The sequence below is a fragment of the Pristiophorus japonicus genome, chromosome 2 (genome assembly GCF_044704955.1).
Source record: "Pristiophorus japonicus isolate sPriJap1 chromosome 2, sPriJap1.hap1, whole genome shotgun sequence".
NCBI classification, from domain to species: Eukaryota; Metazoa; Chordata; class Chondrichthyes; family Pristiophoridae; genus Pristiophorus; species Pristiophorus japonicus.
The window spans coordinates 180,634,289-180,658,837 of NC_091978.1; the positions used below are offsets into that span (position 1 = coordinate 180,634,289).

A 24,549-nucleotide genomic window follows, 5' to 3' on the forward strand; every position below is an offset into this window, starting at 1 on the left:
AACATGCTATACATGACTGTCATAAGATATGACCTGTAACCACCAGCATACCTTACCACCAGGGGTACACTTGCAAGAGACAGATATATGAGGACAGGTCTCAGGCAAGTGCAGCATTCCAGAGCTGTGAAATAAAGGTGCAGGTCCAGAGTGACCTTGACTTCACTACATGCCTCGTGTGAATCTGTACTGAGGGGACAGGACTTTACACTTCAGTACCGCATTCCTGCTTTCTCTCCATACCCCTTGATCCCTTTAGCTGTAAGGGCCACATCTAACTCCCTTTTGAATATATCTAACGAACTGGCCTCAACAACTTTCTGTGGTAGAGAATTCCACAGGTTCATAATCTCTGAGTGAAGAAGTTTCTCCTCATCGCGCTCCTAAATGGCCTCCCCCTTATCCTTAAACTGTGACCCCTGGTTTTGGACTTCCCCAATATCGGGAACATTCTTCCTGCATCTAACCTGTCCAATACTGTCAGAATTTTATACCCCTAGAAATAAATCTAGGATTGGGATTTATTTCTAGGGATTTAGAATTCAAAAATGGTGAAGTTAAGTTAAACTTGTATCGGACCCTGGTCAGGCTGCACTTACAGTACTGTGCACAGTTCTGGTCTCCACATTATCAGAAGCACTGAAGAAAATGCAAAACAGATTTACAAGGATGGGACCAGAGCTGAGAGATTACAGGTGTTGGGAAAGATTGAACACATTGGAGCTTTTTTCTTTGGAAAAGGGAAGACAAGGAGGTGACCTGATGGAGGTCTTTAACATTATGAATGAGTTGGACAGGGCAGATGTGGAGAGACCATTTCCACTTCCGGAAGAATCCCAAACTAGGGACCATGAATACAAGATAGTTACTAATAAATCCAATAAGGAAATAAGGAAAATTCTCTTTACTCAAAGAGTCGTGAGAATGTGGAACTCGCTACCACAGGAAGTCAAATAGCTTAGATGCTTTCAAATGGAAACTAGATGAGTAGATGGGTGAAAGGGAATAGAAAGATATGCTGAAAGGCTGAGATGATGCAGATAGAACGGGCGGAGACTCATGTGGAGTATAAACACTAGCACAGACTAGTTGGACTGAATGGCCTATTTCTGTGCTGTATATTCTATGTAATTCTATATAATGTAATTCAATATTTTATAAATTGTTAATAACTGTTGAGTAATGAAACATTAATAACTACCCCGCAGCCATACTGCAAATGGGGTGGTTTACAGGAACATTAATAAAAATACACAAATGTACTTGCCAAATAAACATTTACTTTTGGCCTGCACTTAACTATAAAGTCGTGTCAGTGGTTACAGTGGAAGTGCAGCCTGAATCTGGAGTCAGGGCCCAAATTAAAACTGGAGCAGAGGAGTGAAAGTCTTCAGAGGAGGTGATCTCCGTTCTCTTGACTTGGAGTCATTGTGAGTCTGAATCACATCCACAAGTTCAGCTGATACTAAACTTGTTCAGGTTCTCACACTGGCATTCCCACGAGTTGAATCTCCTAACATCCTTGACTGGCTAGAGTTACATGTCCTCCCATTAAATCAGCAGCAGTCACACACGATTGCTTTTCAAGCTTATTTCGATGTAGCTGCAACTCCATGTACAATGTTTCTACAATATGGCGATGTGAGAGAAGCTTCTGCAGGTGCGATTCATTTGCTGTGTGAGGATTTTCCAAATCATCATTTTGAAACAAATTCAGATTACTTGCACATTGTGTCAGGATACTAACCTTTATATATGGGTTGTGACCAGTATTAATGATCCGATTACGCTCCTATGAAAGGCGTTGAGGAATTTAAAGGTGCTATATAAATGCAAGTTGTTGTTGTTGATTTAAAAAGAAAATATTATTGCCAAATGGAGCTCCTTTAGACATAATGTAGTTTTTTTGCTGCACTCCTCCTACTGAAAATATCCAAATTACAAAGGAGTACTACGTATTCAGTAGTTTCAAAAGCCAGGAATTGGCAATTCTACTACAAAACAAAAACTTTACTCAGTAAATCAGGCTGAAGTTGCAGTGAGAAGTTAGTGTATACATTAATAAAATGGAGGTCTTTATTGTCATCCATATGCTCCTAACATGTACACTCCCTCTTGCATTTATATTAGAAAAACAATCGCTAATCTTAAATTGTACTGTAAAGCAAATACAGATCAAGTCATGAACAGATCTGGGGTAAACTACTTAATCCCAGAACTCTGCATCCCAAACTCAAAATAGATTTGTAGCAGAGATAAACTTTGAGGAACATGCAGGTCAAGAATTCATATTCTATTTGACCCCATATAAACTATATTGGTGAATCAATAAGATTTTGCCTCCCCTTCTTAGAAGGTAGGCTTACCTGTTTGCTGATAAATATTATACAGGTTGAACCTTCCTTATCCGGAACCCTCAGGAACTGACCTGTTCCGGATGGGGATTTTTCCAGATGAAGGATGGTCACGTTAAATTGGATGGTGCAGGTACTGAGCAAAGGGATATCGGAACTGGCTGGCTTGGGGCTGGGAATGCGGCAGAGAGATCATTGGGTGGCGGGGGTGCGGGGGGGGGGGGAAGGAGGCGGTTGATCGCAGGGTCAGGCCAGTGATTGCGGGAGTTGACAGCGAAAAAGGACTTCAATTTGTTCAATTTGTTCATGTCGGAGTTCTGCGCATGTGCCACCCGGTGGCCAGGAATGGTTCCGGACAAGGGGTGGTTCCGGACAAGGGAGTTCTGGATAAGGGAGGTTCAACCTGTCATAAGGAAGAAAGTGAAAGGAAAATGGCAAATGTTCTAAGTCAGAAATAATAAAGAAAGAAAATACCAGGAATACACAACAGAATAGTCAAAATGTTAAAAAATAAAATAAATATTGTGACTTTCATGACTTCAGGACGTCCCAAAGCACTTTTCAGCCAATTAAAGTGCAGTGCAGTCACTGTTGTAATGGGAACGCAGCAGCCAATTTGAACACAGCAAGCCCCCAAATAAAGCAATGTGATAATGACCTGGTAATCTGTTTTTTAGTGATGTAAGTTGAAGGATAAATATTGGCCAGGACTCCTCTGTGCTACTTCAAAATAGTGCCATGGGAACTTTTATGTTAACCTGAAAAGACAGATGGGTCCTCGGTTTAACATCATATCCGAAAGACGGCACCTCTAACAATGCAACAATCCCTCAATTCTGGACTGTCAGCCTAAATTTTGTGCTCAAGTCTGTGGAGTGGGACTTGACTCGATAACCTTCTGACTTAGAGGTGAGGCTGCTCCCATTGCTATCACAAACAGGAGAGAGAAATAAGAAACATGTGAGTAAAACATTAGAGCTGAAAGATAGGCTAGGGTGTGTGACCCAAATAAGCATTCTTTATACAAACACACAAGGACCGAAATTCACCCCCGCCAGAAACAGGTCGCACTTACCGTTTTTGTTGTGTTCTGGCCGCTGCAATGGATGCGGTGGCCCATCCAGCGAAATTCAGCTATCTTTCTCTTTTCTTTCCGAGCGGGGTGGAAGTCCGTTATAATGGAAGTGGAAGTGGCGGCAGGACAGAGTTTCAGTAAAAGGGGAGAGCCGCTGTGAACTCGCCGTTTATTTTCGTTAGGTCCACTGGGCCACCAGGGAGGGTTTCAGCCGGGCCAGTGGCCTGGCACCCAAGAGAGGGTGCCAAGCTGCCAGTTGGCGGCCAGGCCAAACCTGGAGGCATAATTATTGGGCCGACCTGGCAGTCGGACAAAAATAAAAATAAAATTACGTTACCAACAGTGCCACCTCCACTTTAAGGGCGGTGCTGCCGACCAATAAGCAGTGCATGGACAGAAAAAGCTGTCGGGGACACCGAACGGCAGCCATAAGACTTTTACAGCTGAATATCACTTCCAGGGTGGGACCTCTGATGACATACTTAGGAGGTTTCGGCAGCAGCAGGGCGGAAGTGGGGGGAGCGGGGCGGATCTTCATACTGCAGCAAAAAGCCCTGAGGTGAATTTACCGAGCGGCGGCCAGCTCGCTGCAAGTCGGCAGCCATTTGGCATCGCCCCATGGCCGCCATTTCAGCCGACCAGAGGTCTTATCGGGAGGCTGAATTTTGGCCCCACAGAGTGAACTGTAAGCACGAATCCAAATTGGAGGGTATGACATGGTAACCATTACTGAGACATGGCTGTAAGGCGGCCAGGACTGGGAACTAAATAGGTTATAAGGTTTACAGGAAAGATAGGGAAAATGTCAGAGGGGGAGGAGTAGCTTTAGTGATTAAGGATGAAATCATTTCAATGATAAGAGAGGATATAACGAGAGGTAAACAGACAGTGGAGACCTTATGGGTAGAATTAAGAAATAGGAAAGGATCTAAGACTGTAGTGGGAGTTGTGCAAAGGCCCCTGGTAGCAGCTGTGAAGTGCTAGACTGAAATGCAGAGATTAAACAAGCGTGTAGTAAAGGCAGAGTGGTTTTAATGGGGGCTTTTAACTTTCATATAGATTGGGATAAGCAGACTAGACCTGTCAGAAAGGTAGTGAATTTCTTGAGTGTGTCCGGGATAGTTTTCTACAACAATATGTCCTAGAAACAACAAGGAGACAGGCCACATTAGATTAAATAATGAGTAATGTGCCAGATTTAGTTAACAACTTAACTGTGCGTGAATATTGATCCAATAACAGGATCAAGTTCAACGTAGCGTTTGAAAGTCTGAGTCCACGACCAGATCAGCCATGATCTTATTGAATGGCGGAGCAGGCTCGAGGGGCTAGATGGCCTACTCCTGTTCCTAATTCTTATGTTCTTATGTTCTAAAGGGAGAAATATAAAACAGCTACTAAGATTCTAGAATTCAATAAGGCCAACTTCAGCAGAGATTGTCCACAAGTGGGCAAATCTATAAATGGGTACAACGACAGAAGATCAGTGGGGGTGATGTTCAAAAACAGAATGTAATGTGATACAGAACCAGTTTATTTCCCTGAGGAGCAAGAGCTCTGCTTGCCAAAGAAAAAAACAGCCATGGATGAGGTAAGGGACAGCATAAAACTAAAAGAAAAATCACAGATCGTGGTGAATGGGAAAGATGCAAATAACAGCAAAGGGTCACAAAACAGATATTAAGAGCTGCAAAAAGAAAGTTACAAAAAGGGAGTATGAAAAAAACTTGCAGGAGAAATTAAAATCAACACAAAGAATTTTTACAATTATATTAAAAAAAAGAGGGGAGTCAGTAGCAATGTTGGACCTTTGGAAACTAAAAGCGGTGATATTATCAATGATAATAAGGAAAAGGCGGACATGTTGCCGAATTACTTTGTGTCAGTATTTACAGTAGGGGAAGAAGATAGCATGCCGGAAATCCCAAGGAAACTAATATTGAATCAGGGATAGGGACTGAATAGAATTAGTGTTAGTAAAATATCAGCAACGAAGAAAATAATGACACTAAGGAGTGACAAATCCCGAGAACCAAATGGTTTCCATCCCAGGGTTTTAAAGGAAGTAGGTGAGCACATTGCAGATGCCCGAAATATAATCTTCAAAGTTCTCTCGATTCAGGAACTGTTCCTTTAGATTGGAAAAGTGGACAAGTCACTCCGCTATTTAAAAATGGCAAGCGAGGGAAACCAGGGAATTATAGACCAGTTAGCCAAACATCTGGTGTCAGGAAATTACTTGAGTCGATAAATAAGGATAGGGTAACTGAACACCTCAAAAATGTTCAATTGATCAGAGAGAGCCAGCATGGATTTGTGAAAGATAGGTCATGCCTGATAAACCTGATTGAATTTTTTGAAGAGGTGACAAGGACAAAGGAATGTCTATGGTTGTTATTTATATGGACATCCAGAAAGTATTTGATAAAGTCCCACATAAGAGATTGTTAACTAAGGTAGAAGCCCATGGAACTGAAGGTAAATAATTGACCTGGTTAGGAAATTGACAGAGCAGCAAGAGACAGAGAGTAGGGATAATGGGCTCAAAATTGGGCCACCCCTTTTTTCGGCACACTCACAGGAGATGCACCGCTTTTCTCCATTGAAAAGTGCTCCGAATAAATTGATCCCTACTTTGGATGCTGTCCGGCCTCTCCCGGGTCTTCGCGCAGCGTGGCCAGTCGGGTCGAGGGCAGAGCCAGCATCCCACACTGAAAACAATGCTGGGACGTCTGCACATGCATTTTGGAGTGTGCGCACATGCCCCCAGCCTCTCAGTGTGAGTGCTGTAGCGTGGGACCCGATCATCATCATCATCATACCGGCTGCTGGTGCGTCCTGCCCCATCCCAGGCTGAGTGACCTACCACACAGGCCGGCCCGCTGCCTTCCTGGTCTGAAGATGAAGGTAGGGTAGGACTTACTTACTTCTATTTTTTATTTGGATATTTTGAAAAAAATTATGTAAATATGTTTTGTCTCTTGTGAATAATGGTGACCATTTGTCAAGCCTATTTACCTGGTGCTATTGTGAAAGAAGAACATTAGTGATGGAGGAACACTGAGAGAATATCTTATTTATTGAAGTAGACTTTATTTTGATAATGTGGGCTCAATTTTGGCTCAGTATAATCATTGCAAACAAATAGTTGTTTAAATTAGTTGTGAGATTAGGGCAATTTAATTCAACTATCTTTTACTTCTTTTATTTTTGTAGTTTAAGCTTCCATGAATGCTTCTGTTGTATAGTAAATTAAGTTTGCGAAGTTTGTCATATGATGTCCTGTATAGCTGTTTGATCCTATTCACATTTCTTTAGTCAAGTCATTAAGTTCTGCCGGCCTCCGATGTACCTAACTGCGCTGATTTCTTAACTCTCCGCAAGGGTTTTCACAAGCAGCCACAAGTGGCCACATACGCTGGCCTAATTTAGTTTGGAGTAACTATTAGCTAGTCAAAAGTGGCCTAAATCGCCAAAACGGGCGTAGGTGGCTGATAATGCCCCCTTTGAAAAAAAAACTAAACTAAGAAAATCCTAACTAACTCACTTTCACTGGCGCAAATTGAATGTGCAAAATGTGGATTTTTAATATACTCCAGAAAAATCAAGTTGCTCCAAAAAAAGAGCAACTCCTGGCCAATTTTGAGCCCATTGGGAGGGTACTCTAATTGGCCTGCCAGTGCAGATTTGAAGGTGGGCCCGCTGTCAAAATGGCCCTGATTGACAGCGGGTCGGGATCTGGCTCTGAACCCGCCTCCGTCAGGTAATTAATATCATTAAAACTGAATTAAATGTTCGTTAAGATGCTTAAAAGCAGGCAATTATAAATTTAGCAAACTTTTGACAGCTTTGCCGTCCCTTAGGTTTCATGCCAGGTAAGTGGAGTCGGGTTCTCAGTGAGTCTCCATCGGTATTCCCTACTCTATTCCAGCAACATCGATGCCCTTCAAAAAATATCACCTTGGTCCTTAGGATCCCACCACGATCAGCCGCACATCAACATCACTAAACACACCAGCAGCACCAACAACAACACCAACCTTCTCTTCAATCACCTGATGCTGCACAGTACACAGGGCATCAGCACCCGACCACTTTGCTGCCCGGGAGGCCAGTCCTGAAAATAAAGATTTCAATGTTTGACAACACATCAACATTAATTATACATGAACATTGGCTAAAGGACCCAAGTGCCTACCCTTGTGTGTTGTTAGTTGACATGATCACACAAGGATGAGGGTGAGTGTGAGGGGTGGCTGTTGAGATGGGGATGTGATAATGAAGATAGAGAGAGAGAGAGAGGGATGGGTGGAGGTGCCAGCTAAGTTTGTGTGAGTAATGAAGTGCAGGGGTAGAGTAGGGAATACCGAGTGATGGGGATGTGATGAGTGGCACAGCAGGATGAGGTTGAGTGTGGCTTTGCAGTAACATTTTGTGATCTACTGAGATAATTGAAAGGTTTGCGCCACTGCAGCCAGGTCCTCCAGATGACATCCCTGCTTGTGCCCTCCTGTGCAATGTGAAACCAGGCTGTGTTGGTGTCCTGTGGAGGTCTCTTCTGTCCATTGGAATGGAAGAGAACCTCCTTGCATGCTGTGATTCCCTCTATAAGCATCTGAAGGGAGTCATGGGAGAGCCTGGGTGCAGCCATGCACCTTTGTGCAGTGTTTGTCAGTGTTTGCAGTAGCTCAATGCTACAAAAGACTGAAAGTTGAACTGTCAAAAAATATTTGGCATGGTCCCTTTAAGGATGCATCATCATGATGTCATCAGATGTGCTTCCAGTTAATTGGCTAGGAAACCCGCAGGATGGGCTTAACAAGCCCCAGCCATGGAAGATTGAAGGGAGAGGGCAGACTATACTTCGGAGTGGGTCTCCCATGCTGCACCAATGTCACCCGCATCAAACTCGCCTCTGTTGGTGAAATCCCGGTCGTGGTGTCCCGCAGGAATCTATGTTGGGGACTCAATTATTCACAGTATTTATGAACAACTTAGATCATGTCATTAAAATCATATATCCAAATTTGCTGATGACAGAAAGATAGAAGGCATTGTAGGCAATGAAGATGAAAGGATTAGTTTACAAAGGAATATCGATAGAGTATGTGAATGGGCAAAACTGTGGCAAATGGATTTCAATGCAGGCAAATGTGAGGTCATCCACTTTGGACCTAAAATGGATAGAACATGGTACTTTCTAAATGGTGAAAAGCTAAAAAAAACAGTGGATGTCCAAAGAGACTTGGGGGTCCAAGTACATAGATCATTAAAATGTCATGAACAGGTACAGAAAATAATCAAAAAGGCTAATGGAATGCTGGCCTTTATATATAGAGAACTAGAATACAAGAGGGTGGAAGTTATGCTGCAGCTATACAAAACCCTGGTGAGATCACACTTGGAGCACTGTGAGCAGTTCTGAGCACCACACTTTCGGAAGGATAAATTGGCCTTGGAGGGAGTGCAGCGTAGGTTTACCAGAATGATACCCAGACTTCAATAGTTAAATTATGAGGAGAGATTACAGAAATTAGGGCTGTATTTCCTAGAATTTAGAAAATTAGGGGCCTGAAATTGAAGAATTTACTGCCCACTGCCGCCAACTGCCGCCCACAGACGCCGACATTCCTCTTGTCGAACCGCCCAATGCCCCATTCAACATGGCCTGAAGCGGGTTGGAGCAGGCAGGAGGGAGAGCCGCCGGGAAGCGCCCACTGATGTCAGTGGACGGCCGAGTCGCTCAACTGAACTCCTGTCCGCTGAGCTACCATATTGATGTGAGCGGGAGTCGGCGACAAAACGGGGATGGACCGTTGGCTGGAGGCTGGTCTGTCCCCGACGGTAGATAGGAAGATGGGGAAAAAAGGTTCGTGCACTTTTTGCAATTTTTTTCTTTACAGGGACTTACCTGGATGGAGTCCCCTGAAGGTCTTCAGATGTTTTTTTTTATGCTTTTGCTTTTCAGCTCTTCTACCCTCCGTGGGCCCGACTCTCTCCTCGGCGGCACTTGGGCGGCAAGTGCCTTTGCTGCCAAAAATGAGAGCTCCCACCGGCTGCTGCCCAGATTGAAATCGTAAGTCGCTCGTTTGCTGTCCGCCGACCGTCGAGAGCGCTCTCCGATGAAAGTCCCGCCAAAAGTACTGTCAGGTACCTCGGCGGCCATCGGCAGTCCTTTGGGCAGCACTTGGGCGGGCGGAAGCCTTCATAAAACTCGGGCCTGATCGAAGTTTTCGAAATGTTATGGGGAATAGATAAGATAAATAGAGAGAAACTATATTCACTGGTTGGGGATTATAGGACTAGGGGGCATTGAATAAAAATGTGGGCCAGACCTTTCAGGCATGATTTTAGGAAACACTTCTACACACAAAGAGTGGTAGAAGTTTGGAACTCTCTTCCGCTAACAGAAATTGATAATGGGTCATAGAAACATAGAAACATAGAAAATAGGTGCAGGAGTAGGCCATTCGGCCCTTCTAGCCTGCACCGCCATTCAATGAGTTCATGGCTGAACATGCAACTTCAGTACCCCATTCCTGCTTTCTCGCCATACCCCTTGATCCCCCTAGTAGTAAGGACCTCATCTAACTCCTTTTTGAATATATTTAGTGAATTGGCCTCAACAACTTTCTGTGGTAGAGAATTCCACAGGTTCACCACTCTCTGGGTGAAGAAGTTCCTCCGCATCTCGGTCCTAAATGGCTTACCCTTTATCCTTAGACTGTGACCTCTGGTTCTGGACTTCCCCAACATTGGGAACATTCTTCCTGCATCTAACCCGTCTAACCCCGTCAGAATTTTAAATGTTTCTATGAGGTCCCCTCTCATTCTTCTGAACTCCAGTGAATACAAGCCCAGTTGATCCAATCTTTCTTGATAGGTCAGTCCCGCCATCCCGGGAATCAGTCTGGTGAACCTTCGCTGCACTCCCTCAATAGCAAGAATGTCCTTCCTCAGGTTAGGAGACCAAAACTGTACACAATACTCCAGGTGTGGCCTCACCAATGCCCTGTACAACTGTAGCAACACCTCCCTGCCCCTGTACTCAAATCCCCTTGCTATGAAGGCCAACATGCCATTTGCTTTCTTAACCGCCTGCTGCACCTGCATGCCAACCTTCAATGACTGATGTACCATGACACCCAGGTCTCTTTGCACCTCCCCTTTTCCTAATCTGTCACCATTCAGATAATAGTCTGTCTCTCTGTTTTTACCACCAAAGTGGATAACCTCACATTTATCCACATTATACTTCATCTGCCATGCATTTGCCCACTCACCTAACCTATCCAAGTCGCTCTGCAGCCTCACAGCATCCTCCTCGCAGCTCACACTGCCACCCAACTTAGTGTCATCCGCAAATTTGGAGATACTACATTTAATCCCCTCATCTAAATCATTAATGTACAGTGTAAACAGCTGGGGCCCCAGCACAGAACCTTGCGGTACCCCACTAGTCACTGCCTGCCATTCTGAAAAGTTTACCCATTTACTCCTACTCTTTGCTTCCTGTCTGACAACCAGTTCTCAATCCATGTCAGTACACTACCCCCAATCCCATGTGCTCTAACTTTGCACATCAATCTCTTGTGTGGGACCTTGTCGAACGCCTTCTGAAAGTCCAAATATACCACATCAACTGGTTCTCCCTTATCCACTCTACTGGAAACATCCTCAAAAAATTCCAGAAGATTTGTCAAGCATGATTTCCCTTTCACAAATCCATGCTGACTTGGACCTATCATGTCACCTCTTTCCAAATGCACTGCTATGACATCCTTAATAATTGATTCCATCATTTTACCCACTACCGATGTCAGGCTGACCGGTCTATAATTCCCTGTTTTCTCTCTCCCTCCTTTTTTAAAAAGTGGGGTTACATTGGCTACCCTCCACTCCATAGGAACTGATCCAGAATCAATGGAATGTTGGAAAATGACTGTCAACGCATCCACTATTTCCAAGGCCACCTCCTTAAGTACTCTGGGATGCAGTTCATCAGGCCCTGGGGATTTATCGGCCTTCAATCCCATCAATTTCCCCAACACAATTTCCCGGCTAATAAGGATTTCCCTCAGTTCCTCCTCCTTACTAGACCCCCCGACCCCTTTTATAACCGGAAGGTTGTTCGTGTCCTCCTTCGTGAATACCGAACCAAAGTACTTGTTCAATTGGTCCGCCATTTCTTTGTTCCCCGTTATGACTTCCCCTGATTCTGACTGCAGGCATTCTGAAGGCATTCGATATGGTGCCACATAAAAGATTACTGCACAAGATAAAAGTTCATGGGGTTGGGAGTAATATATTAGCATGGACAGAGGATTGGCTAACTAACAGAAAACAAAGAGTCGGGATAAATGGGTCATCTTCAGGTTGGCAAACTGTAATTAGTGGGGTGCCACAGGGATCAGTGTTGGCGCCTCAACTAGTTACAATCTATATTAATGACTTGGATGTAGGGATCGTGTGTAATGTAGCCAAATTTGCTGATGATACAAAGATAGGTGGGAAATCAAGTTGTGAGGAGGATGCAAAGAATCTGCAAAGGGATATAGATAGATTAAGTGAGTGGGCAACAATTTTGCAGCTAGAGTATAATGTGGGAAAATGTGAGGTTATCCACTTTGGTAGGAAAAATTAAAAAGCAAATTATAATTTAAATGGGGAGAGATTACAAAATGCTGAGATACAGAGGGATCTGGGGATCCTTGTACATGAAACACAAAAGGTTAGCATGCAAGTACAGAAGTGATTAGGAAGACAAATGGAATTGCAAGGGGGATGGAGTATAAAAATAGGGAAGTCCTGCTACAACTGTACAGGGTGTTGGTGAGACCACACCTGGAATACTGCGTAGAGTTTTGGTCTCCTTATTTAAGGAGGGATATACTTGCATTGGAAGCAATTCAGAGAAAGTTCACTCGGTTGATTCTTGAGATGAAGGGGTTGTCTTATGAAGAAAGGTTGAGCAAGTTGGGCCTATACTTTTTGGAGTTGAGCAGAATGAGAGGTGATCTTATTGAAACATATAAGATTCTGAGGGAGCTTGATAGGGTAGATGCAGAGAGGATGTTTCCCTTTGTGGGCAAAACTAGAACTAGGGGGCAAAATTTCAGAATAAGTGTTCGCCCATTTAAAATGGAAATGAGGAATTTTTTCTCTCAGGGTGTCATGAATCTTTTAAATTCTCTACCCCAGACAGCTGTGGACTCTGGGTCATTGAAGGTATTTAAGATGGAGATAGACAGATTTTTGAATGATAAGGAAGTCAAGGGATATGGGGAGCAGGCAGGGAAGTGGAGTTGATACGAAGATCAGACAAGCCATGATCTTATTGTATGGCAGAGCATGCTCAAGGGGCCAAATGGCCTAATCCTGCTCCTATTTCTCATGTTCTTATGTTCTTATGATGTCATCTGATGACACGTTATCAGCTGGTTTACTTAAAGGCTCCATGACCAAAAAGATTTTCACAGTTCTTCTGTCAGTGTTCTGCAGCATTGAACTGCTACAAACACTGACAAGTGCTGTACAGAGGTGCACGGCTGCACCCAGGCTCTCCCATCATTCCCTCCAGATGCTTCTGATGGAAGTCACAGCAAGGAGGGAGATGGTCCTCTTCCCTTCCAATGGGCGGAAGAGACCTCCCAAGAACACCAATGCATCCTGGTTGCACATTGCACAGGAGGGCACGCGCAGGGATGTTGTCAGGACCTGGCTGCAGTGACGCAAACCTTTCAATGATCTCGATAGATCACGGAATGTTACTGCAAAGCTACACTCAACCTCATCCTGATGTTGCACTCATCACATCCCCATCACTCTACCTTCCCTCCTCTACCCCTGCACATCCTTACTCACACCAACTTACCTTGCATCTCCATCCATCTTTCTCTTTTTCTATCAACATTATGACTTCCCCATTTCACAAGCCATCCCTAATACTCACCCTCAACCTTGTCCAATCATACCAATTAGTAACACACAAGGGTAGGCACTTGGGTCCTGTAGTCAATGTCCATGTCAAGTTTCTGTTACTGTTTTGTTAAATATTGAAATCTTTATTTTCAGCACTTTGTGTTCTTGGACAGATTTGTGGGCACCTTTAGAAATGGATTAGTGAGTTATAGTGAGTGGTGGGACATAAGGGTGCCCTCACAATAGTGATGAGTGTGAAAGGAATGGCTTAGGCAATGTGGGGATGCTTTATAGAGCTGGTGTGGTGTGGTACCTGGCGTATCATGTGGCAGTCAGGGTGTACAGCATCAGGTGAAGTAAATGTGGCCATGGTGAAGCCATCACTGGCCTCCCGGGCAGCAATGTGGTCGGGTGCTGATACCCTGTGTACTGTGCAGCATCAGGTGATTACGGAGAAGGTTGGTGTTGAAGTTGGTGATGCTGGTGTGTTTAGTGATGTTGGTGTTGGGGATGATCGTGGTGGGATTCTGAGGAGCAAGATGATTTTTTTTCAAGGGCACCAATAAGAACATAAGAACAAAAGAAATCGTAGCAGGAGTAGGCCATTTGGCCCCTTGAGCCTGCTCCGCCATTCAATAAGATCATGGCTGATCTGATCATGGACTCAGCTCCAGTTCCCTGCCCGCTCCCCATAGCCCTTTACTCCCTTATCGCTCAAAAATCTGTCTATCTCCGCCTTAAATATATTCAATGACCCAGCCTCCACAGCTCTCTGGAGCAGAGAATTCCACAGATTTACAACCCTCTGAGAGAAGAAATTCCTCCTCATCTCAGTTTTAAATGGGCGACCCCTTATTCTAAAACTATACCACCTAGTCCTAGATTCCTCCATGAGTGGAAATATCCTCTCTGCATCTACCTTGTCGAGCTCCCTCATTATCTTATATGTCTCAATAAATCACCTCTGAACTCCAATGAGTACAGGCCCAACCTGTTCAATCTTTCTTCATAAGTCAACTCCTTAATCTCAGGAATCAGCTGAGTGAACCTTCTCTGAACTGTCTCCAATGTAAGTATATCGCTCCTTAAATAAGGAGACCAAAACGGTACGCAGTACTACAGGAGTGGCCTCACCAATAACCTGTACAGTTGTAGCAGGACGTCTCTGCTTTTATACTACATCCCCCTTGTAGTAAAGGCCGACATTCCATCTGCTTTCCTGATTACTTGCTGTACCTAGAAACATAGAAACATAGAAAATAGGTGCAGGAGTAGGCCATTCAGCCCTTCGAGCCTGCACCACCATTCAATAAGATCATGGCTGATCATTCCCTCAGTACCCCTTTCCTGCTTTCTCTCCATACCCCTTGATCCCCTTAGCTGTAAGGGCCATATCTAATTCCCTCTTGAATATATCCAATGAACCGGCATCAACAACTCTCTGCGGCAGGGAATTCCACAGGTTAACAACTCTCTGAGTGAAGAAGTTTCTCCTCATCTCAGTCCTAAATGGCCTACCTCTTATCCTAAGACTGTGTCCCCTGATTCTGGACTTCCCCAACATTGGGAACATTCTACCCGCATCTAACCTGTCCCGTCCCGTCAGAATCTTATATGTTTCTATGAGATCCCCTCTCATCCTTCTAAACTCCAATGTATAAAGGCCCAATTGATCCAGTCTCTTCTTATATGTCAGTCCTGCCATCCCGGGAATCAGTCTGGTGAACCTTCGCTGCACTCCCTCAATAGCAAGAACGTCATTCCTCAGATAAGGAGACCAAAACTGAACACAATATTCTAGGTGAGGCCTCACCAAGGCCCTGTACAACTGCAGTAAGACCTCCCTGCTCCTATACTCAAATCCCCTTGCTATGAAGGCCAACATACCATTTGCCTTCTTCACCGCCTGCTGTACCTGTATGCCAACTTTCGATGACTGATGAACATTGACACCCAGGTCTCGTTGCACCTCCCCTTTTCCTAATCTGCCGCCATTCAGATAATATTCTGTCTTTGCGTTTTTGCCCCCAAAGTGGATAACCTCACATTTATCCACATTATACTGCAACTGCTATGCATTTGCCCACTCACCTAACCTGTCCAAGTCACCCTGCAGCCTCCTAGCGTCCCCCTCACAGGTCACACCGCCACCCAGTTTAGTGTCATCCGCAAACGTGGAGATATTACACTCAATTCCTTCATTCAAATCATTGATGTATATTGTAAAAAGCTGGGGTCCCAGCACTGAGCCCTACGGCACTCCACTAGTTCACTGCCTGCCATTCTGAAAAGGACCCGTTCATCCCGACTCTCTGCTTCCTGTCTGTCAGACAAAAGAAATGACAAAAAAAAAATTCCAAATCTCGCATATGTGCGGTGCATGGCCTCCAATGTTTCCCAATTCGAAAGACCTGCACCTACCACCGACTCCTGCTGCCGCCTGCTACTGACTGCCGATTCCTGCTGCCTGCTGCCCCCGCTGACAAAAGCAGGATGAAACTCTCGTCTGACTGATCCCAGTGGTAGCGGGCGGAAAAACTTGGGTAGCGCCGAAAAACGGGCAGACCTAAGGTTTCACCAAATCTGGGCCCCAAGTCTTGCTTTTATTTCATTATCTCCTTTAAGCTGTCTGGTTGCATCCTTTTCTTTATTTTACGAAGCTGCCTCCCATTGTCCTGTATATACTAACGCAGAAGCAGGATGCAGGAGAGTAACAATGGTGGACATTAGTGATACACTTAGGTTTTTATGACAATCTAATACTAGCCAACAAATTATCATGTTTATAGAATGTAATTTCAAAACTTGCCATTGAAGGGTTTGAACTCCCACTATCTGGGTTACTAGCCCAAGATGAATAAGCACAACAGTATCATCCCTTTCTTTGAGCATATTATCTATGTATTTCTGGTGCAAGAAGATAAAATTACTTGCAAAATTTGGTTGCAAATGGCTTTTTAAAGTGGCATCTGACCTCTGCCTTCCCTGGCTGTAAGTCATGGAGCCAATAAATGACAACCAGACTAATGCCTAAATGTGAAAGGAATTCTGTTTTTTTTTCTGTTGAACAAGAATCCATATACAAAAGTTAATACGGAAATCAATGCTGGGATGAAATTTCATTTAAAAAAACTTCAATGTCGTTAATAATTTGGCTTTATATTAAATTCAAATAAAAACAATTTGTAGTCTTTCCCAGTTTATATTCGTTACAATTTGAGCAGTTTCATATTGTGATTCTTGGGCACGAGCAACACGAGCTATTGTTCAAAATATGAAACCTCTCGTATTGCAACAATAATTATATAATGTCACTTGGGGCACAGAAATGGTAAAGGGAGGATGTGTCATTCTTCAACTTGAGTGCTTGATACTAACAAAGAGCAGGGAAAAGGACATCCTGCAACTTTATAATAAATGCCTCCTTTATTATCTTGAACAAAACCCATCTTCTGTTGTGCTTGTAACAGTACAGGCACAAGTCAATCTGTTAACATGTAATTTATTTTGTCTTCAAATCATTAGTTCAATTGAAATTTTTGCTTTTTAAAAATTATTCCTTTTTACGATATTGTACAAGAATGATTTAAGTCTCAGTTTTTTCCCCATTCTTTCTTTCATAACTCCATTCTTTGGATTTTCCCACTAATATAATACCTGCATACTAACTTTTTGTGTTTCATGCACAAGGACCCCAGGTTCCTCTGTACTGCAGCATTTTGTAATTTTTTTTCATTTAAATAATAATTAGTTTTTTTATTTTTTCTGCCAAAGTGGATAACCTCACACTTTCCCACATTATACTTCATCTGCCAAATTTTTGCCCACTCACTTTGCCTGTCTATATCCCTTTGCAGATTTTTTGTGTCCTCCTCACAACTTGTTTTCCTACTTATCTTTGTATCATCATTAATGATTTAGATGAAGGAATTTAGTGTAACATCTCCAAGTTTGCAGATGACATTAAGCTGGGTGGCGGTGTGAGCTGTGAGGAAGACGCTAAGAGGCTGCAGGGTGACTTGGACAGGTTAGGTGAATGGGCAAATGTATGGCAGATGCAATATAATGTGGATAATGTGAGGCTATCCACCGTGGGGGTAAAAACACGAAGGCAGAATATTACCGGAATGGCGACAGATTAGGAAAAGGGGAGGTTCAATGTGACCTGGGTGTCATGGTACATCAGTCATTGAAAGTTGGCATGCAGGTACAGCAGGCAGTGAAGAAGGCAAATGGTATGTTGGCCTTCATAACTAGGGGATTTCAGTATAAGAGCAGGGAGGTCTTACTGCAGTTGCACAGGGCCTTGGTGAGGCCTCACCTGGAATATTGTGTTCAGTTTTTGTCTCCTAATCTGAGGAAGGACGTTCTTGCTATTGAGGGAGTGCAGCGAAGGTTCACCAGAACTGATTCCCGGGATGGCAGGACTGACATATGAGGAGAGACTGGATCGACTGGGCCTGTATTCACTGGAGTTTAGAAGGATGAGAGGGGATCTCATCGAAACATATAAAATTCTGACGGGACTGGACAGGTTAGATGCAGGAAGAATGTTCCCAATGTTGGGGAAGTCCAGAACCAGAGGACACAGTTGAAGGATAAGGGGTAAGTCATTTGGAACTGAGATGAGAAGAAACTTCTTTACTCAGAGAGTTGTTAACCTTTGGAATTCCCTACCGCAGAGAGTTGTTGATGCCAGTTCATTGGATATATTCAAGAGGGAGTTGGATATGGCCCTTACGGCTCAAGGGGTATGGAGAGAAAGCAGGAAAGGGGTACTGAGGTGAATGATCAGCCATGATCTTATTGAATGGTGGTGCAGGCTCGAAGGGCCAAATGGCCTACTCCTGCACCTATTTTCTATGTTTCTATGTTTCTATGTTTCTATCAGCATTCTTGGCTACATTACACATGGTCCCTTCATCCAAATCATTAACATAGATTGTAAATAGTTGAGGCCCCAGCACAGAACCCTGTGGCACCCCACTAGTTACTGTTTGCCAACCAGAACATGACTCATTTATCCCGACTCTCTGATTTCTGTTAGTTAGCCAATCCTCTATCCATTCTAATATATTAACCCCAGCCCATGAACTTTCATCTTGTGCAGTAACTTTTTATGTGGCACCTTATCGAATGCCTTCTGGAAATCTAAATACACCACATCCACTGGTTTCCCCTTATCCACCCTGCTCATTATATCCTCAAAGAACTGCTGCTGGACTAGATGGCAGGTGAGGTTAAGATTACAGAAAAGATCTGTGAATGTTGAGAAAGGTTGCTTCAAGGAGGTGACAGTGAATAGAGAGTTCACTGTAAACACTTCAAAACTGCATACTTGTCAAATGTTTCTTCCAAATCATGAAAGCTTCAGCTTCTGACATTGGAAAGTGGACAGTTGTGAAATGGTAGCTGTTATACTACTTCTGCAGCTGTCAAATAGTGAAAGCAATGGTGAGTTACTGAAAACCCAACACATTTACCTGGCGTGTTGCCCGAGGGACAGTAAACCATTTGAAAGGTTGGTAAAATTGTAAATGCTTGCTTTTAATCCTCTTAAGTAGCATTCAACTAACTCCTAACTATCTTAATTAACTGGCCCGCTGCTTGCTGTTGGGTCTGCGATCCGCACGCAATCCTGACGGGTCAGAAACTGACACGGAGGCGGGTTTAGAGCGGGATCACGACCCGCTGTCAATCTTGGCCATTTTGACAGCGGGTGCCTCCAAACCCGCACTCACAGGGCTGGGAAGATTCCGGCCATGATGTGCAGGCAGAGCAATTAACTGCAGCAGGAAACCAGCCTATTAGACAAAAGGATTCTGGAGGTTGGTATCATGGATCGCAGGTATTTACAGCATCGAATAAGACCATTCAACCCGCCGTGCCTGTGCTGGCTCTATGAAATAGCAATTCTACTTTGTCCCACATCCCCGCTTTTTATCCATAACCCTGTAAGTTGCTCATCCTCAAGTAGCTGTCTAACTCCCTTTTAAAATTAGTTGTGGAATCCTCTTCCACCATCTTCTCAGGTAAAGTGTTCCAGACCCCGACAACTCTCTGAGTGAAAACATTTCTCTTCATCTCCCCTCTATACCTTTTTCCAATGATTTTGAATCGATGACCTCGAGTTATTGACCCACTCGCCAGAGGGAATATTTGGAATTTACAAATATGCAATTAAAAAAGTATATTGCAAATAGTTACTCTTAAACATGCATTTGCCTAGAGCTTTTAGCAGTAAATCTCATTTTGAAATTTTCGCCCATCTTAATTAAATGATAATGCTGAGATCTATGATAAAATGGAATGTTGTATTCATATTTATAGTAATATAGGCAAGCCAAAGGCTATGTGAGTCACTTTAACATCCAAGAATATTTTCATTAACTCTGCAGTGCCAATGAAATGTAATTGAACTGGATTTAATGGTTCTTACTCTCTTTGGGACCAGCCTCTTGGGTCTTCAGTTTTCACAGCTTCACCTGGACATTCAGTAATCTCATTTTTATCATTTAATTTGATCGTTTTTGTTTCATCAGCTCCACCAATTTCTGTCATGGCAGTGAGATGAATTTCCTCATTCCACCTTTATTACCAACTGACACAAATGTTATAGTTTTATCAGTGTCCTTGACTTCAGTACTGCAATCCATTTCTTTTATTGCTCTACACTGATCCTTCATTTCATCTGGCGTCTGCATTCCAGGCTGGTTCTTCACTACGTTTTGGCCAGGAGAGCACACATTTAACTTCTGAAAATGTTCATCTTTAATTCCTACAATGCTTTCTTTCTCACTTCCTTCATTTTCAACAGTTTGAAAATTGCTACAGCTAGAGACTTGAAGACTGCTCCCCTTTTCTGTTCCCAAGTAATGATTCTTATTCTCGGATATTAGATGATTATTTTTGGAATTACTGGGAGATGTTTGAAGACTTCCTTCTTCTTCCCTTCTTGCCTCTCCTCCTGAATTTCTCTTTTGCTGGAAAAGTTCTGAGTTGGATAATCCCAGACTTTGTTCCAAGGCACAGGAAGTTTGTATGTCCTCATTTATACGGCAGTTGATATTATACAGACTGTAAAATTTATGATAATATGGTTTAGAAAATTATTAGTCCTTCCCAGATAATTCAAATGAGCAGCACTTACTGTAAAAAGATAATTGTAAAAGCAAGAAATAATCAGACAATTAATGTTTGCTTCCTGTAATAAGAAAATAGAATCATATGATGGTGCAGCACAGAAGGAGGCCATTTAGCACGTTCAAGTCTGCGCCGGCTCTTTCGAAGTGCAATCCAGTTAGTCCCACTACCCTGCTCTTCCTCATATTCCTGCAATTTTTTCTCATTCAAATATTTATCCAATTCTGTTTTGAAGGCTTCTACTGAATCTGTATCCACCACCCTATCAGGCAGTGCATTCTCGATCCTAACCATTCGTTGCATAGTCGGTGAATTTCCATTTAGCTGCTCCCACTCCTTAGCTGTAACTTCGCTGGAAGAGCGGCGGAGCAGGACCAGCTCTGAGGAAACTCCTGGCCATACTTTCTTTTCGGAACAGGAAAAATCTATTATCCCTGATGATCCTATTCCATTTTCATCAATCATAACTCATCTGCAATCTCTCGATATAACTTTTCTCTGAAATATTTTGAATCTATTTATATTTTCAGCTCAGTCACCTTTCGGGTAACTAATTCCACAAGTCTATTATATAGAAACATAGAAACATAGAAAATAGGAGAAGGAGTAGGTAATTCGGACTTCGAGCCTGCACCAACATTCAATATGATCATGGCTGATCATGCAACTTCAGTATAGCATTCCTGCTTTCTCTCCATACATCTTGACCCCTTTAGCTGTAAGGGTCACATCTAACATCCTTTTGAATATATCTAACGAACTGGCCTCAACAACTTTCTGTGGTAGAGAATTCCACAGGTTCACAATTCTTTGAGTAAAGAAGCTTCTCCTCATCTCGGTCCTAAATGGCTTACCCCTTATCCTTAGACTGTGACCCCTGGTTCTGGACTTCCCCAACATCGGGAACATTCTTCCTGCATCTAACTTCTCCAATCTCGTCAGAATTTTATATGTTTCTATGAGATCCCCTCTCATTCTTCTAAATTCCAGTGAATATAAGCCTAGTCGATCCAGTCTTTCTTCATATGTCAGTCCTGCCATCCCGGGAATCAGTCTGGTGCACCTTCACTGCACTCCCTCAATAGCAAGCATGTCCTTCCTCAGATTAGGAGACCAAAACTGTACATAATATTCAAGGTGTGGCCTCACCAAGGTCCTGTACAACTGCAGTAAGACATACCTGCTCCTATACTCAAATCCTCTCGCTATGAAGGCCAACATGCCATTTGCCTTCTTCACCTTCTGCTGTACCTGCATGACAACTTTCAATGACTGATGTACCATGACACCCAGGTCACGTTGCAACTCCCCTTTTCCTAATCTGTCATCATTCAGATAATATTCTGCCTTCCTGTTTTTGCCACCAAAGTGGATAACCTCATATTTATCCACATTATACTGCATCTGCCATGAATTTGCCCACTCACTTAACCTGCCCAAGTCAACCTGCAGCATCTTAGCATCCTCCTCACAGATCACACTGCCACCCAGCTTAGTGCCATCTGCAAACTTGGAGATATGACATTCAATTCCTTCGTCTAAATAATGAATATATATTGTAAATAGCTGGGGTCCCAGCACTGAGCCCTGCGGCACACCAGTAGTCACTGCCTGCCATTCTGAAAAGGACTCGTTTATTCCTACTCTTTGCTTCCTGTCTGCCAACCAGTTCTCTATCCACGTCAATACATTACCCCCAATACCATGTGATTTAATTTTGCACACTAATCTCTTGTGTGGGACCTTGTCAAAAGCCTTTCGAAAGTCCAAATACATCACATCCACTGGTTCTCCCTTGTCCACTCTGCTAGTTACATGCTCAAAAAATTCTAGAAGATTTGTCAAGCATGATTTCCCTTTAATAAATCCATGCTGATTTGGACCGATCCTGTCACTGCTTTCCAAATGCGCTGCTATTACATCTTTAATAATTGATTCCAACATTTTCCCCACTACCGATGTCAGGCTAACCGGTCGAAAATTCCCTGTTTTCTCACTCCCTCCTTTTTTAAAAAGTGCAGTTACGTTAGCTACACTCCAATCCATAGGAACTGATCCAGAGTCTATAGAATGTTAGAAAATGACCGCCAATGCATCCATTATTTCTTGGGCCACTTCCTTAAGTACTCTGGGATGCAGATTATCAGGCCCTGGGGATGTATCGGCCTTCAATCCCATCAATTTCCCGAACACAATTTCCTGCCTAATAAGTATTTCCTTCAGTTCCTCCTTCTCGCTAGACCCTCGGTCCCCTCTTATTTTTGGGAGGTTATTCGTGTCTTCCTTCGTGAAGACAGAACCAAAGTATTTGTTCAATTGGTCTGCTATTTCCTTGTTCCCCATTATGAATTCACCTGATTCTGACTGTAAGGGACCTACATTAGTCTTCACTAATCTTTTTCTCTTCACATATCTATAGAAGCTTTTGCAGTCAGTTTTTATGTTCTCTGCAAGCTTACTCTCGTACTCTATTTTCGTCCTCCTAATTAAACCCTTAATCCTCCTCTGCTGGATTCTAAATTTCTCCCAGTCCTCAGGTTTGCTGCTTTTTCTGGCCAATTTATATGCCTCTGCCTTGGATTTAACATATCCCTAATTTCCCTGTTAGCCACGGTTGAGCCACCTTCCCCTTTTTAGTTTTACGCCAGACAGTGATGTCATTGATGTAGTTCATCCATGTGATCTTCAAATGTCTGCCATTGTCTATCCACCATCAGCCCTTTAAGTGTCATTCGCCAGTCTATCCTAGCCAATTCACATCCCATACCATCGATGTTACCTTTCTTTAAGTTCAGGACCCTGGTCTCTGAATTAACTGTGTTACTCTCCATCTTAATGAAGAATTCTACTATATTATGGTCACCCTTCCCCAAGGGGCCTCGCATGACAAAATTGCTAATTAATCCTCCTATTACACAAGACCTAGTCTAGGATGGCCTGCTCTCTAGTTGGTTCCTCGACATATTAGTCGAGAAAACCATCCCTTATACACTCCAGGAAACCCTTCTCCACAGTACTGCTACCGGTTTGGTTAGCCCAATCTCTATGTAGATTAAAGTCACCCATGGTAACTGCTGTACCTGTGGTGTATGGAGAAAGAGTCAGACTGAACACTCTGAGCTCAAAGTAATGTGTGACCTTAGTCTTTTATTGCAGGTCTCCAGAGTGCCTCTCCAACCTGTGAAGCAATCTTATATACCTATGCTCCCAAGGGATTATGAGATCCCTCGGGACTCTGGTGAATGAGCCCTCTGGTGGTTGTCCAGAGTAAATACAAGTCCAGATACATAACAACATTCCCCCCCAAAGTCAATAGTGCAACTGTTTACAATGTGAGTCGATCTGGGGCCCTTCTTGCCCTGGTTGATCGTCTTGGTGTGAAGGCTGGTGTTGTTGAGTGATTTGTTGGGCCCTCGCTGGGCTGCTGTGCAGCTGGCCTTGCTGGGCTGCCTGGTGTGTTGGGCCCTGCAGGACTGCTGTGGATGATGGGTTCTGCTTCGTGGTCAACCGTGGTGTCGTTTGCCACTGCTATGTATGTTGGGGGATCAAAAAAGGTAGGGTCCAATGTGGGTTGCTCAGGGTAGTCTGTGAATCTGAGTTTGATTTGGTCCAAGTGTTTCCAGTGAATGAGTCCATTTTAAAGTTTGACCCGAAACACCCTGCTCCCCTATTTGGCCACGACAGTGCTGGGAAGCCACTTGGGACCTTGCCCATCATTTAATACAAATACAGGATTATTGACTTCAATCTCGCGTGATACATTTGCGATATTAAGGTATGCACTTTGTTGAAGCCGCCTGCTTTCTACCTGTTCATGTCGATCAGGGTGAACTAACAAGAGTCTTGTCTTAAATGCACTTTTCATGAGCAGTTCAGCAGGTGGGATCCCAGTGAGTCAGTGTGGTCTCGTATGATAGCTCAGCAGGACTCGGGATAGGCGAGTCTGCAGTGAGCCTTCAGTTACCCTCTTCAAGCCTTGCTTGACGGTTTGCGCTGCTCGCTCTGCCTGACCATTGGACACTGGTTTAAATGGGGCAGATGTGATATGTTTGATCC

At 43.5% G+C, this 24,549-nt stretch overlaps 1 protein-coding gene across 1 annotated transcript in view; it reads right to left on the reverse strand.

Annotated features, from left to right (window-relative positions):
* LOC139229222 (death domain-containing protein 1-like) overlaps positions 1-9,595 on the reverse strand; it is a 55,397-nt gene extending 45,802 nt beyond the window's left edge. The window contains 2 exon segments of the mRNA XM_070860885.1: positions 3,999-4,112; positions 9,483-9,595. Coding sequence (XP_070716986.1) covers positions 3,999-4,112; positions 9,483-9,595 — 227 coding nt within the window.
* Positions 9,596-24,549: the final 14,954 nt, after the last annotated feature.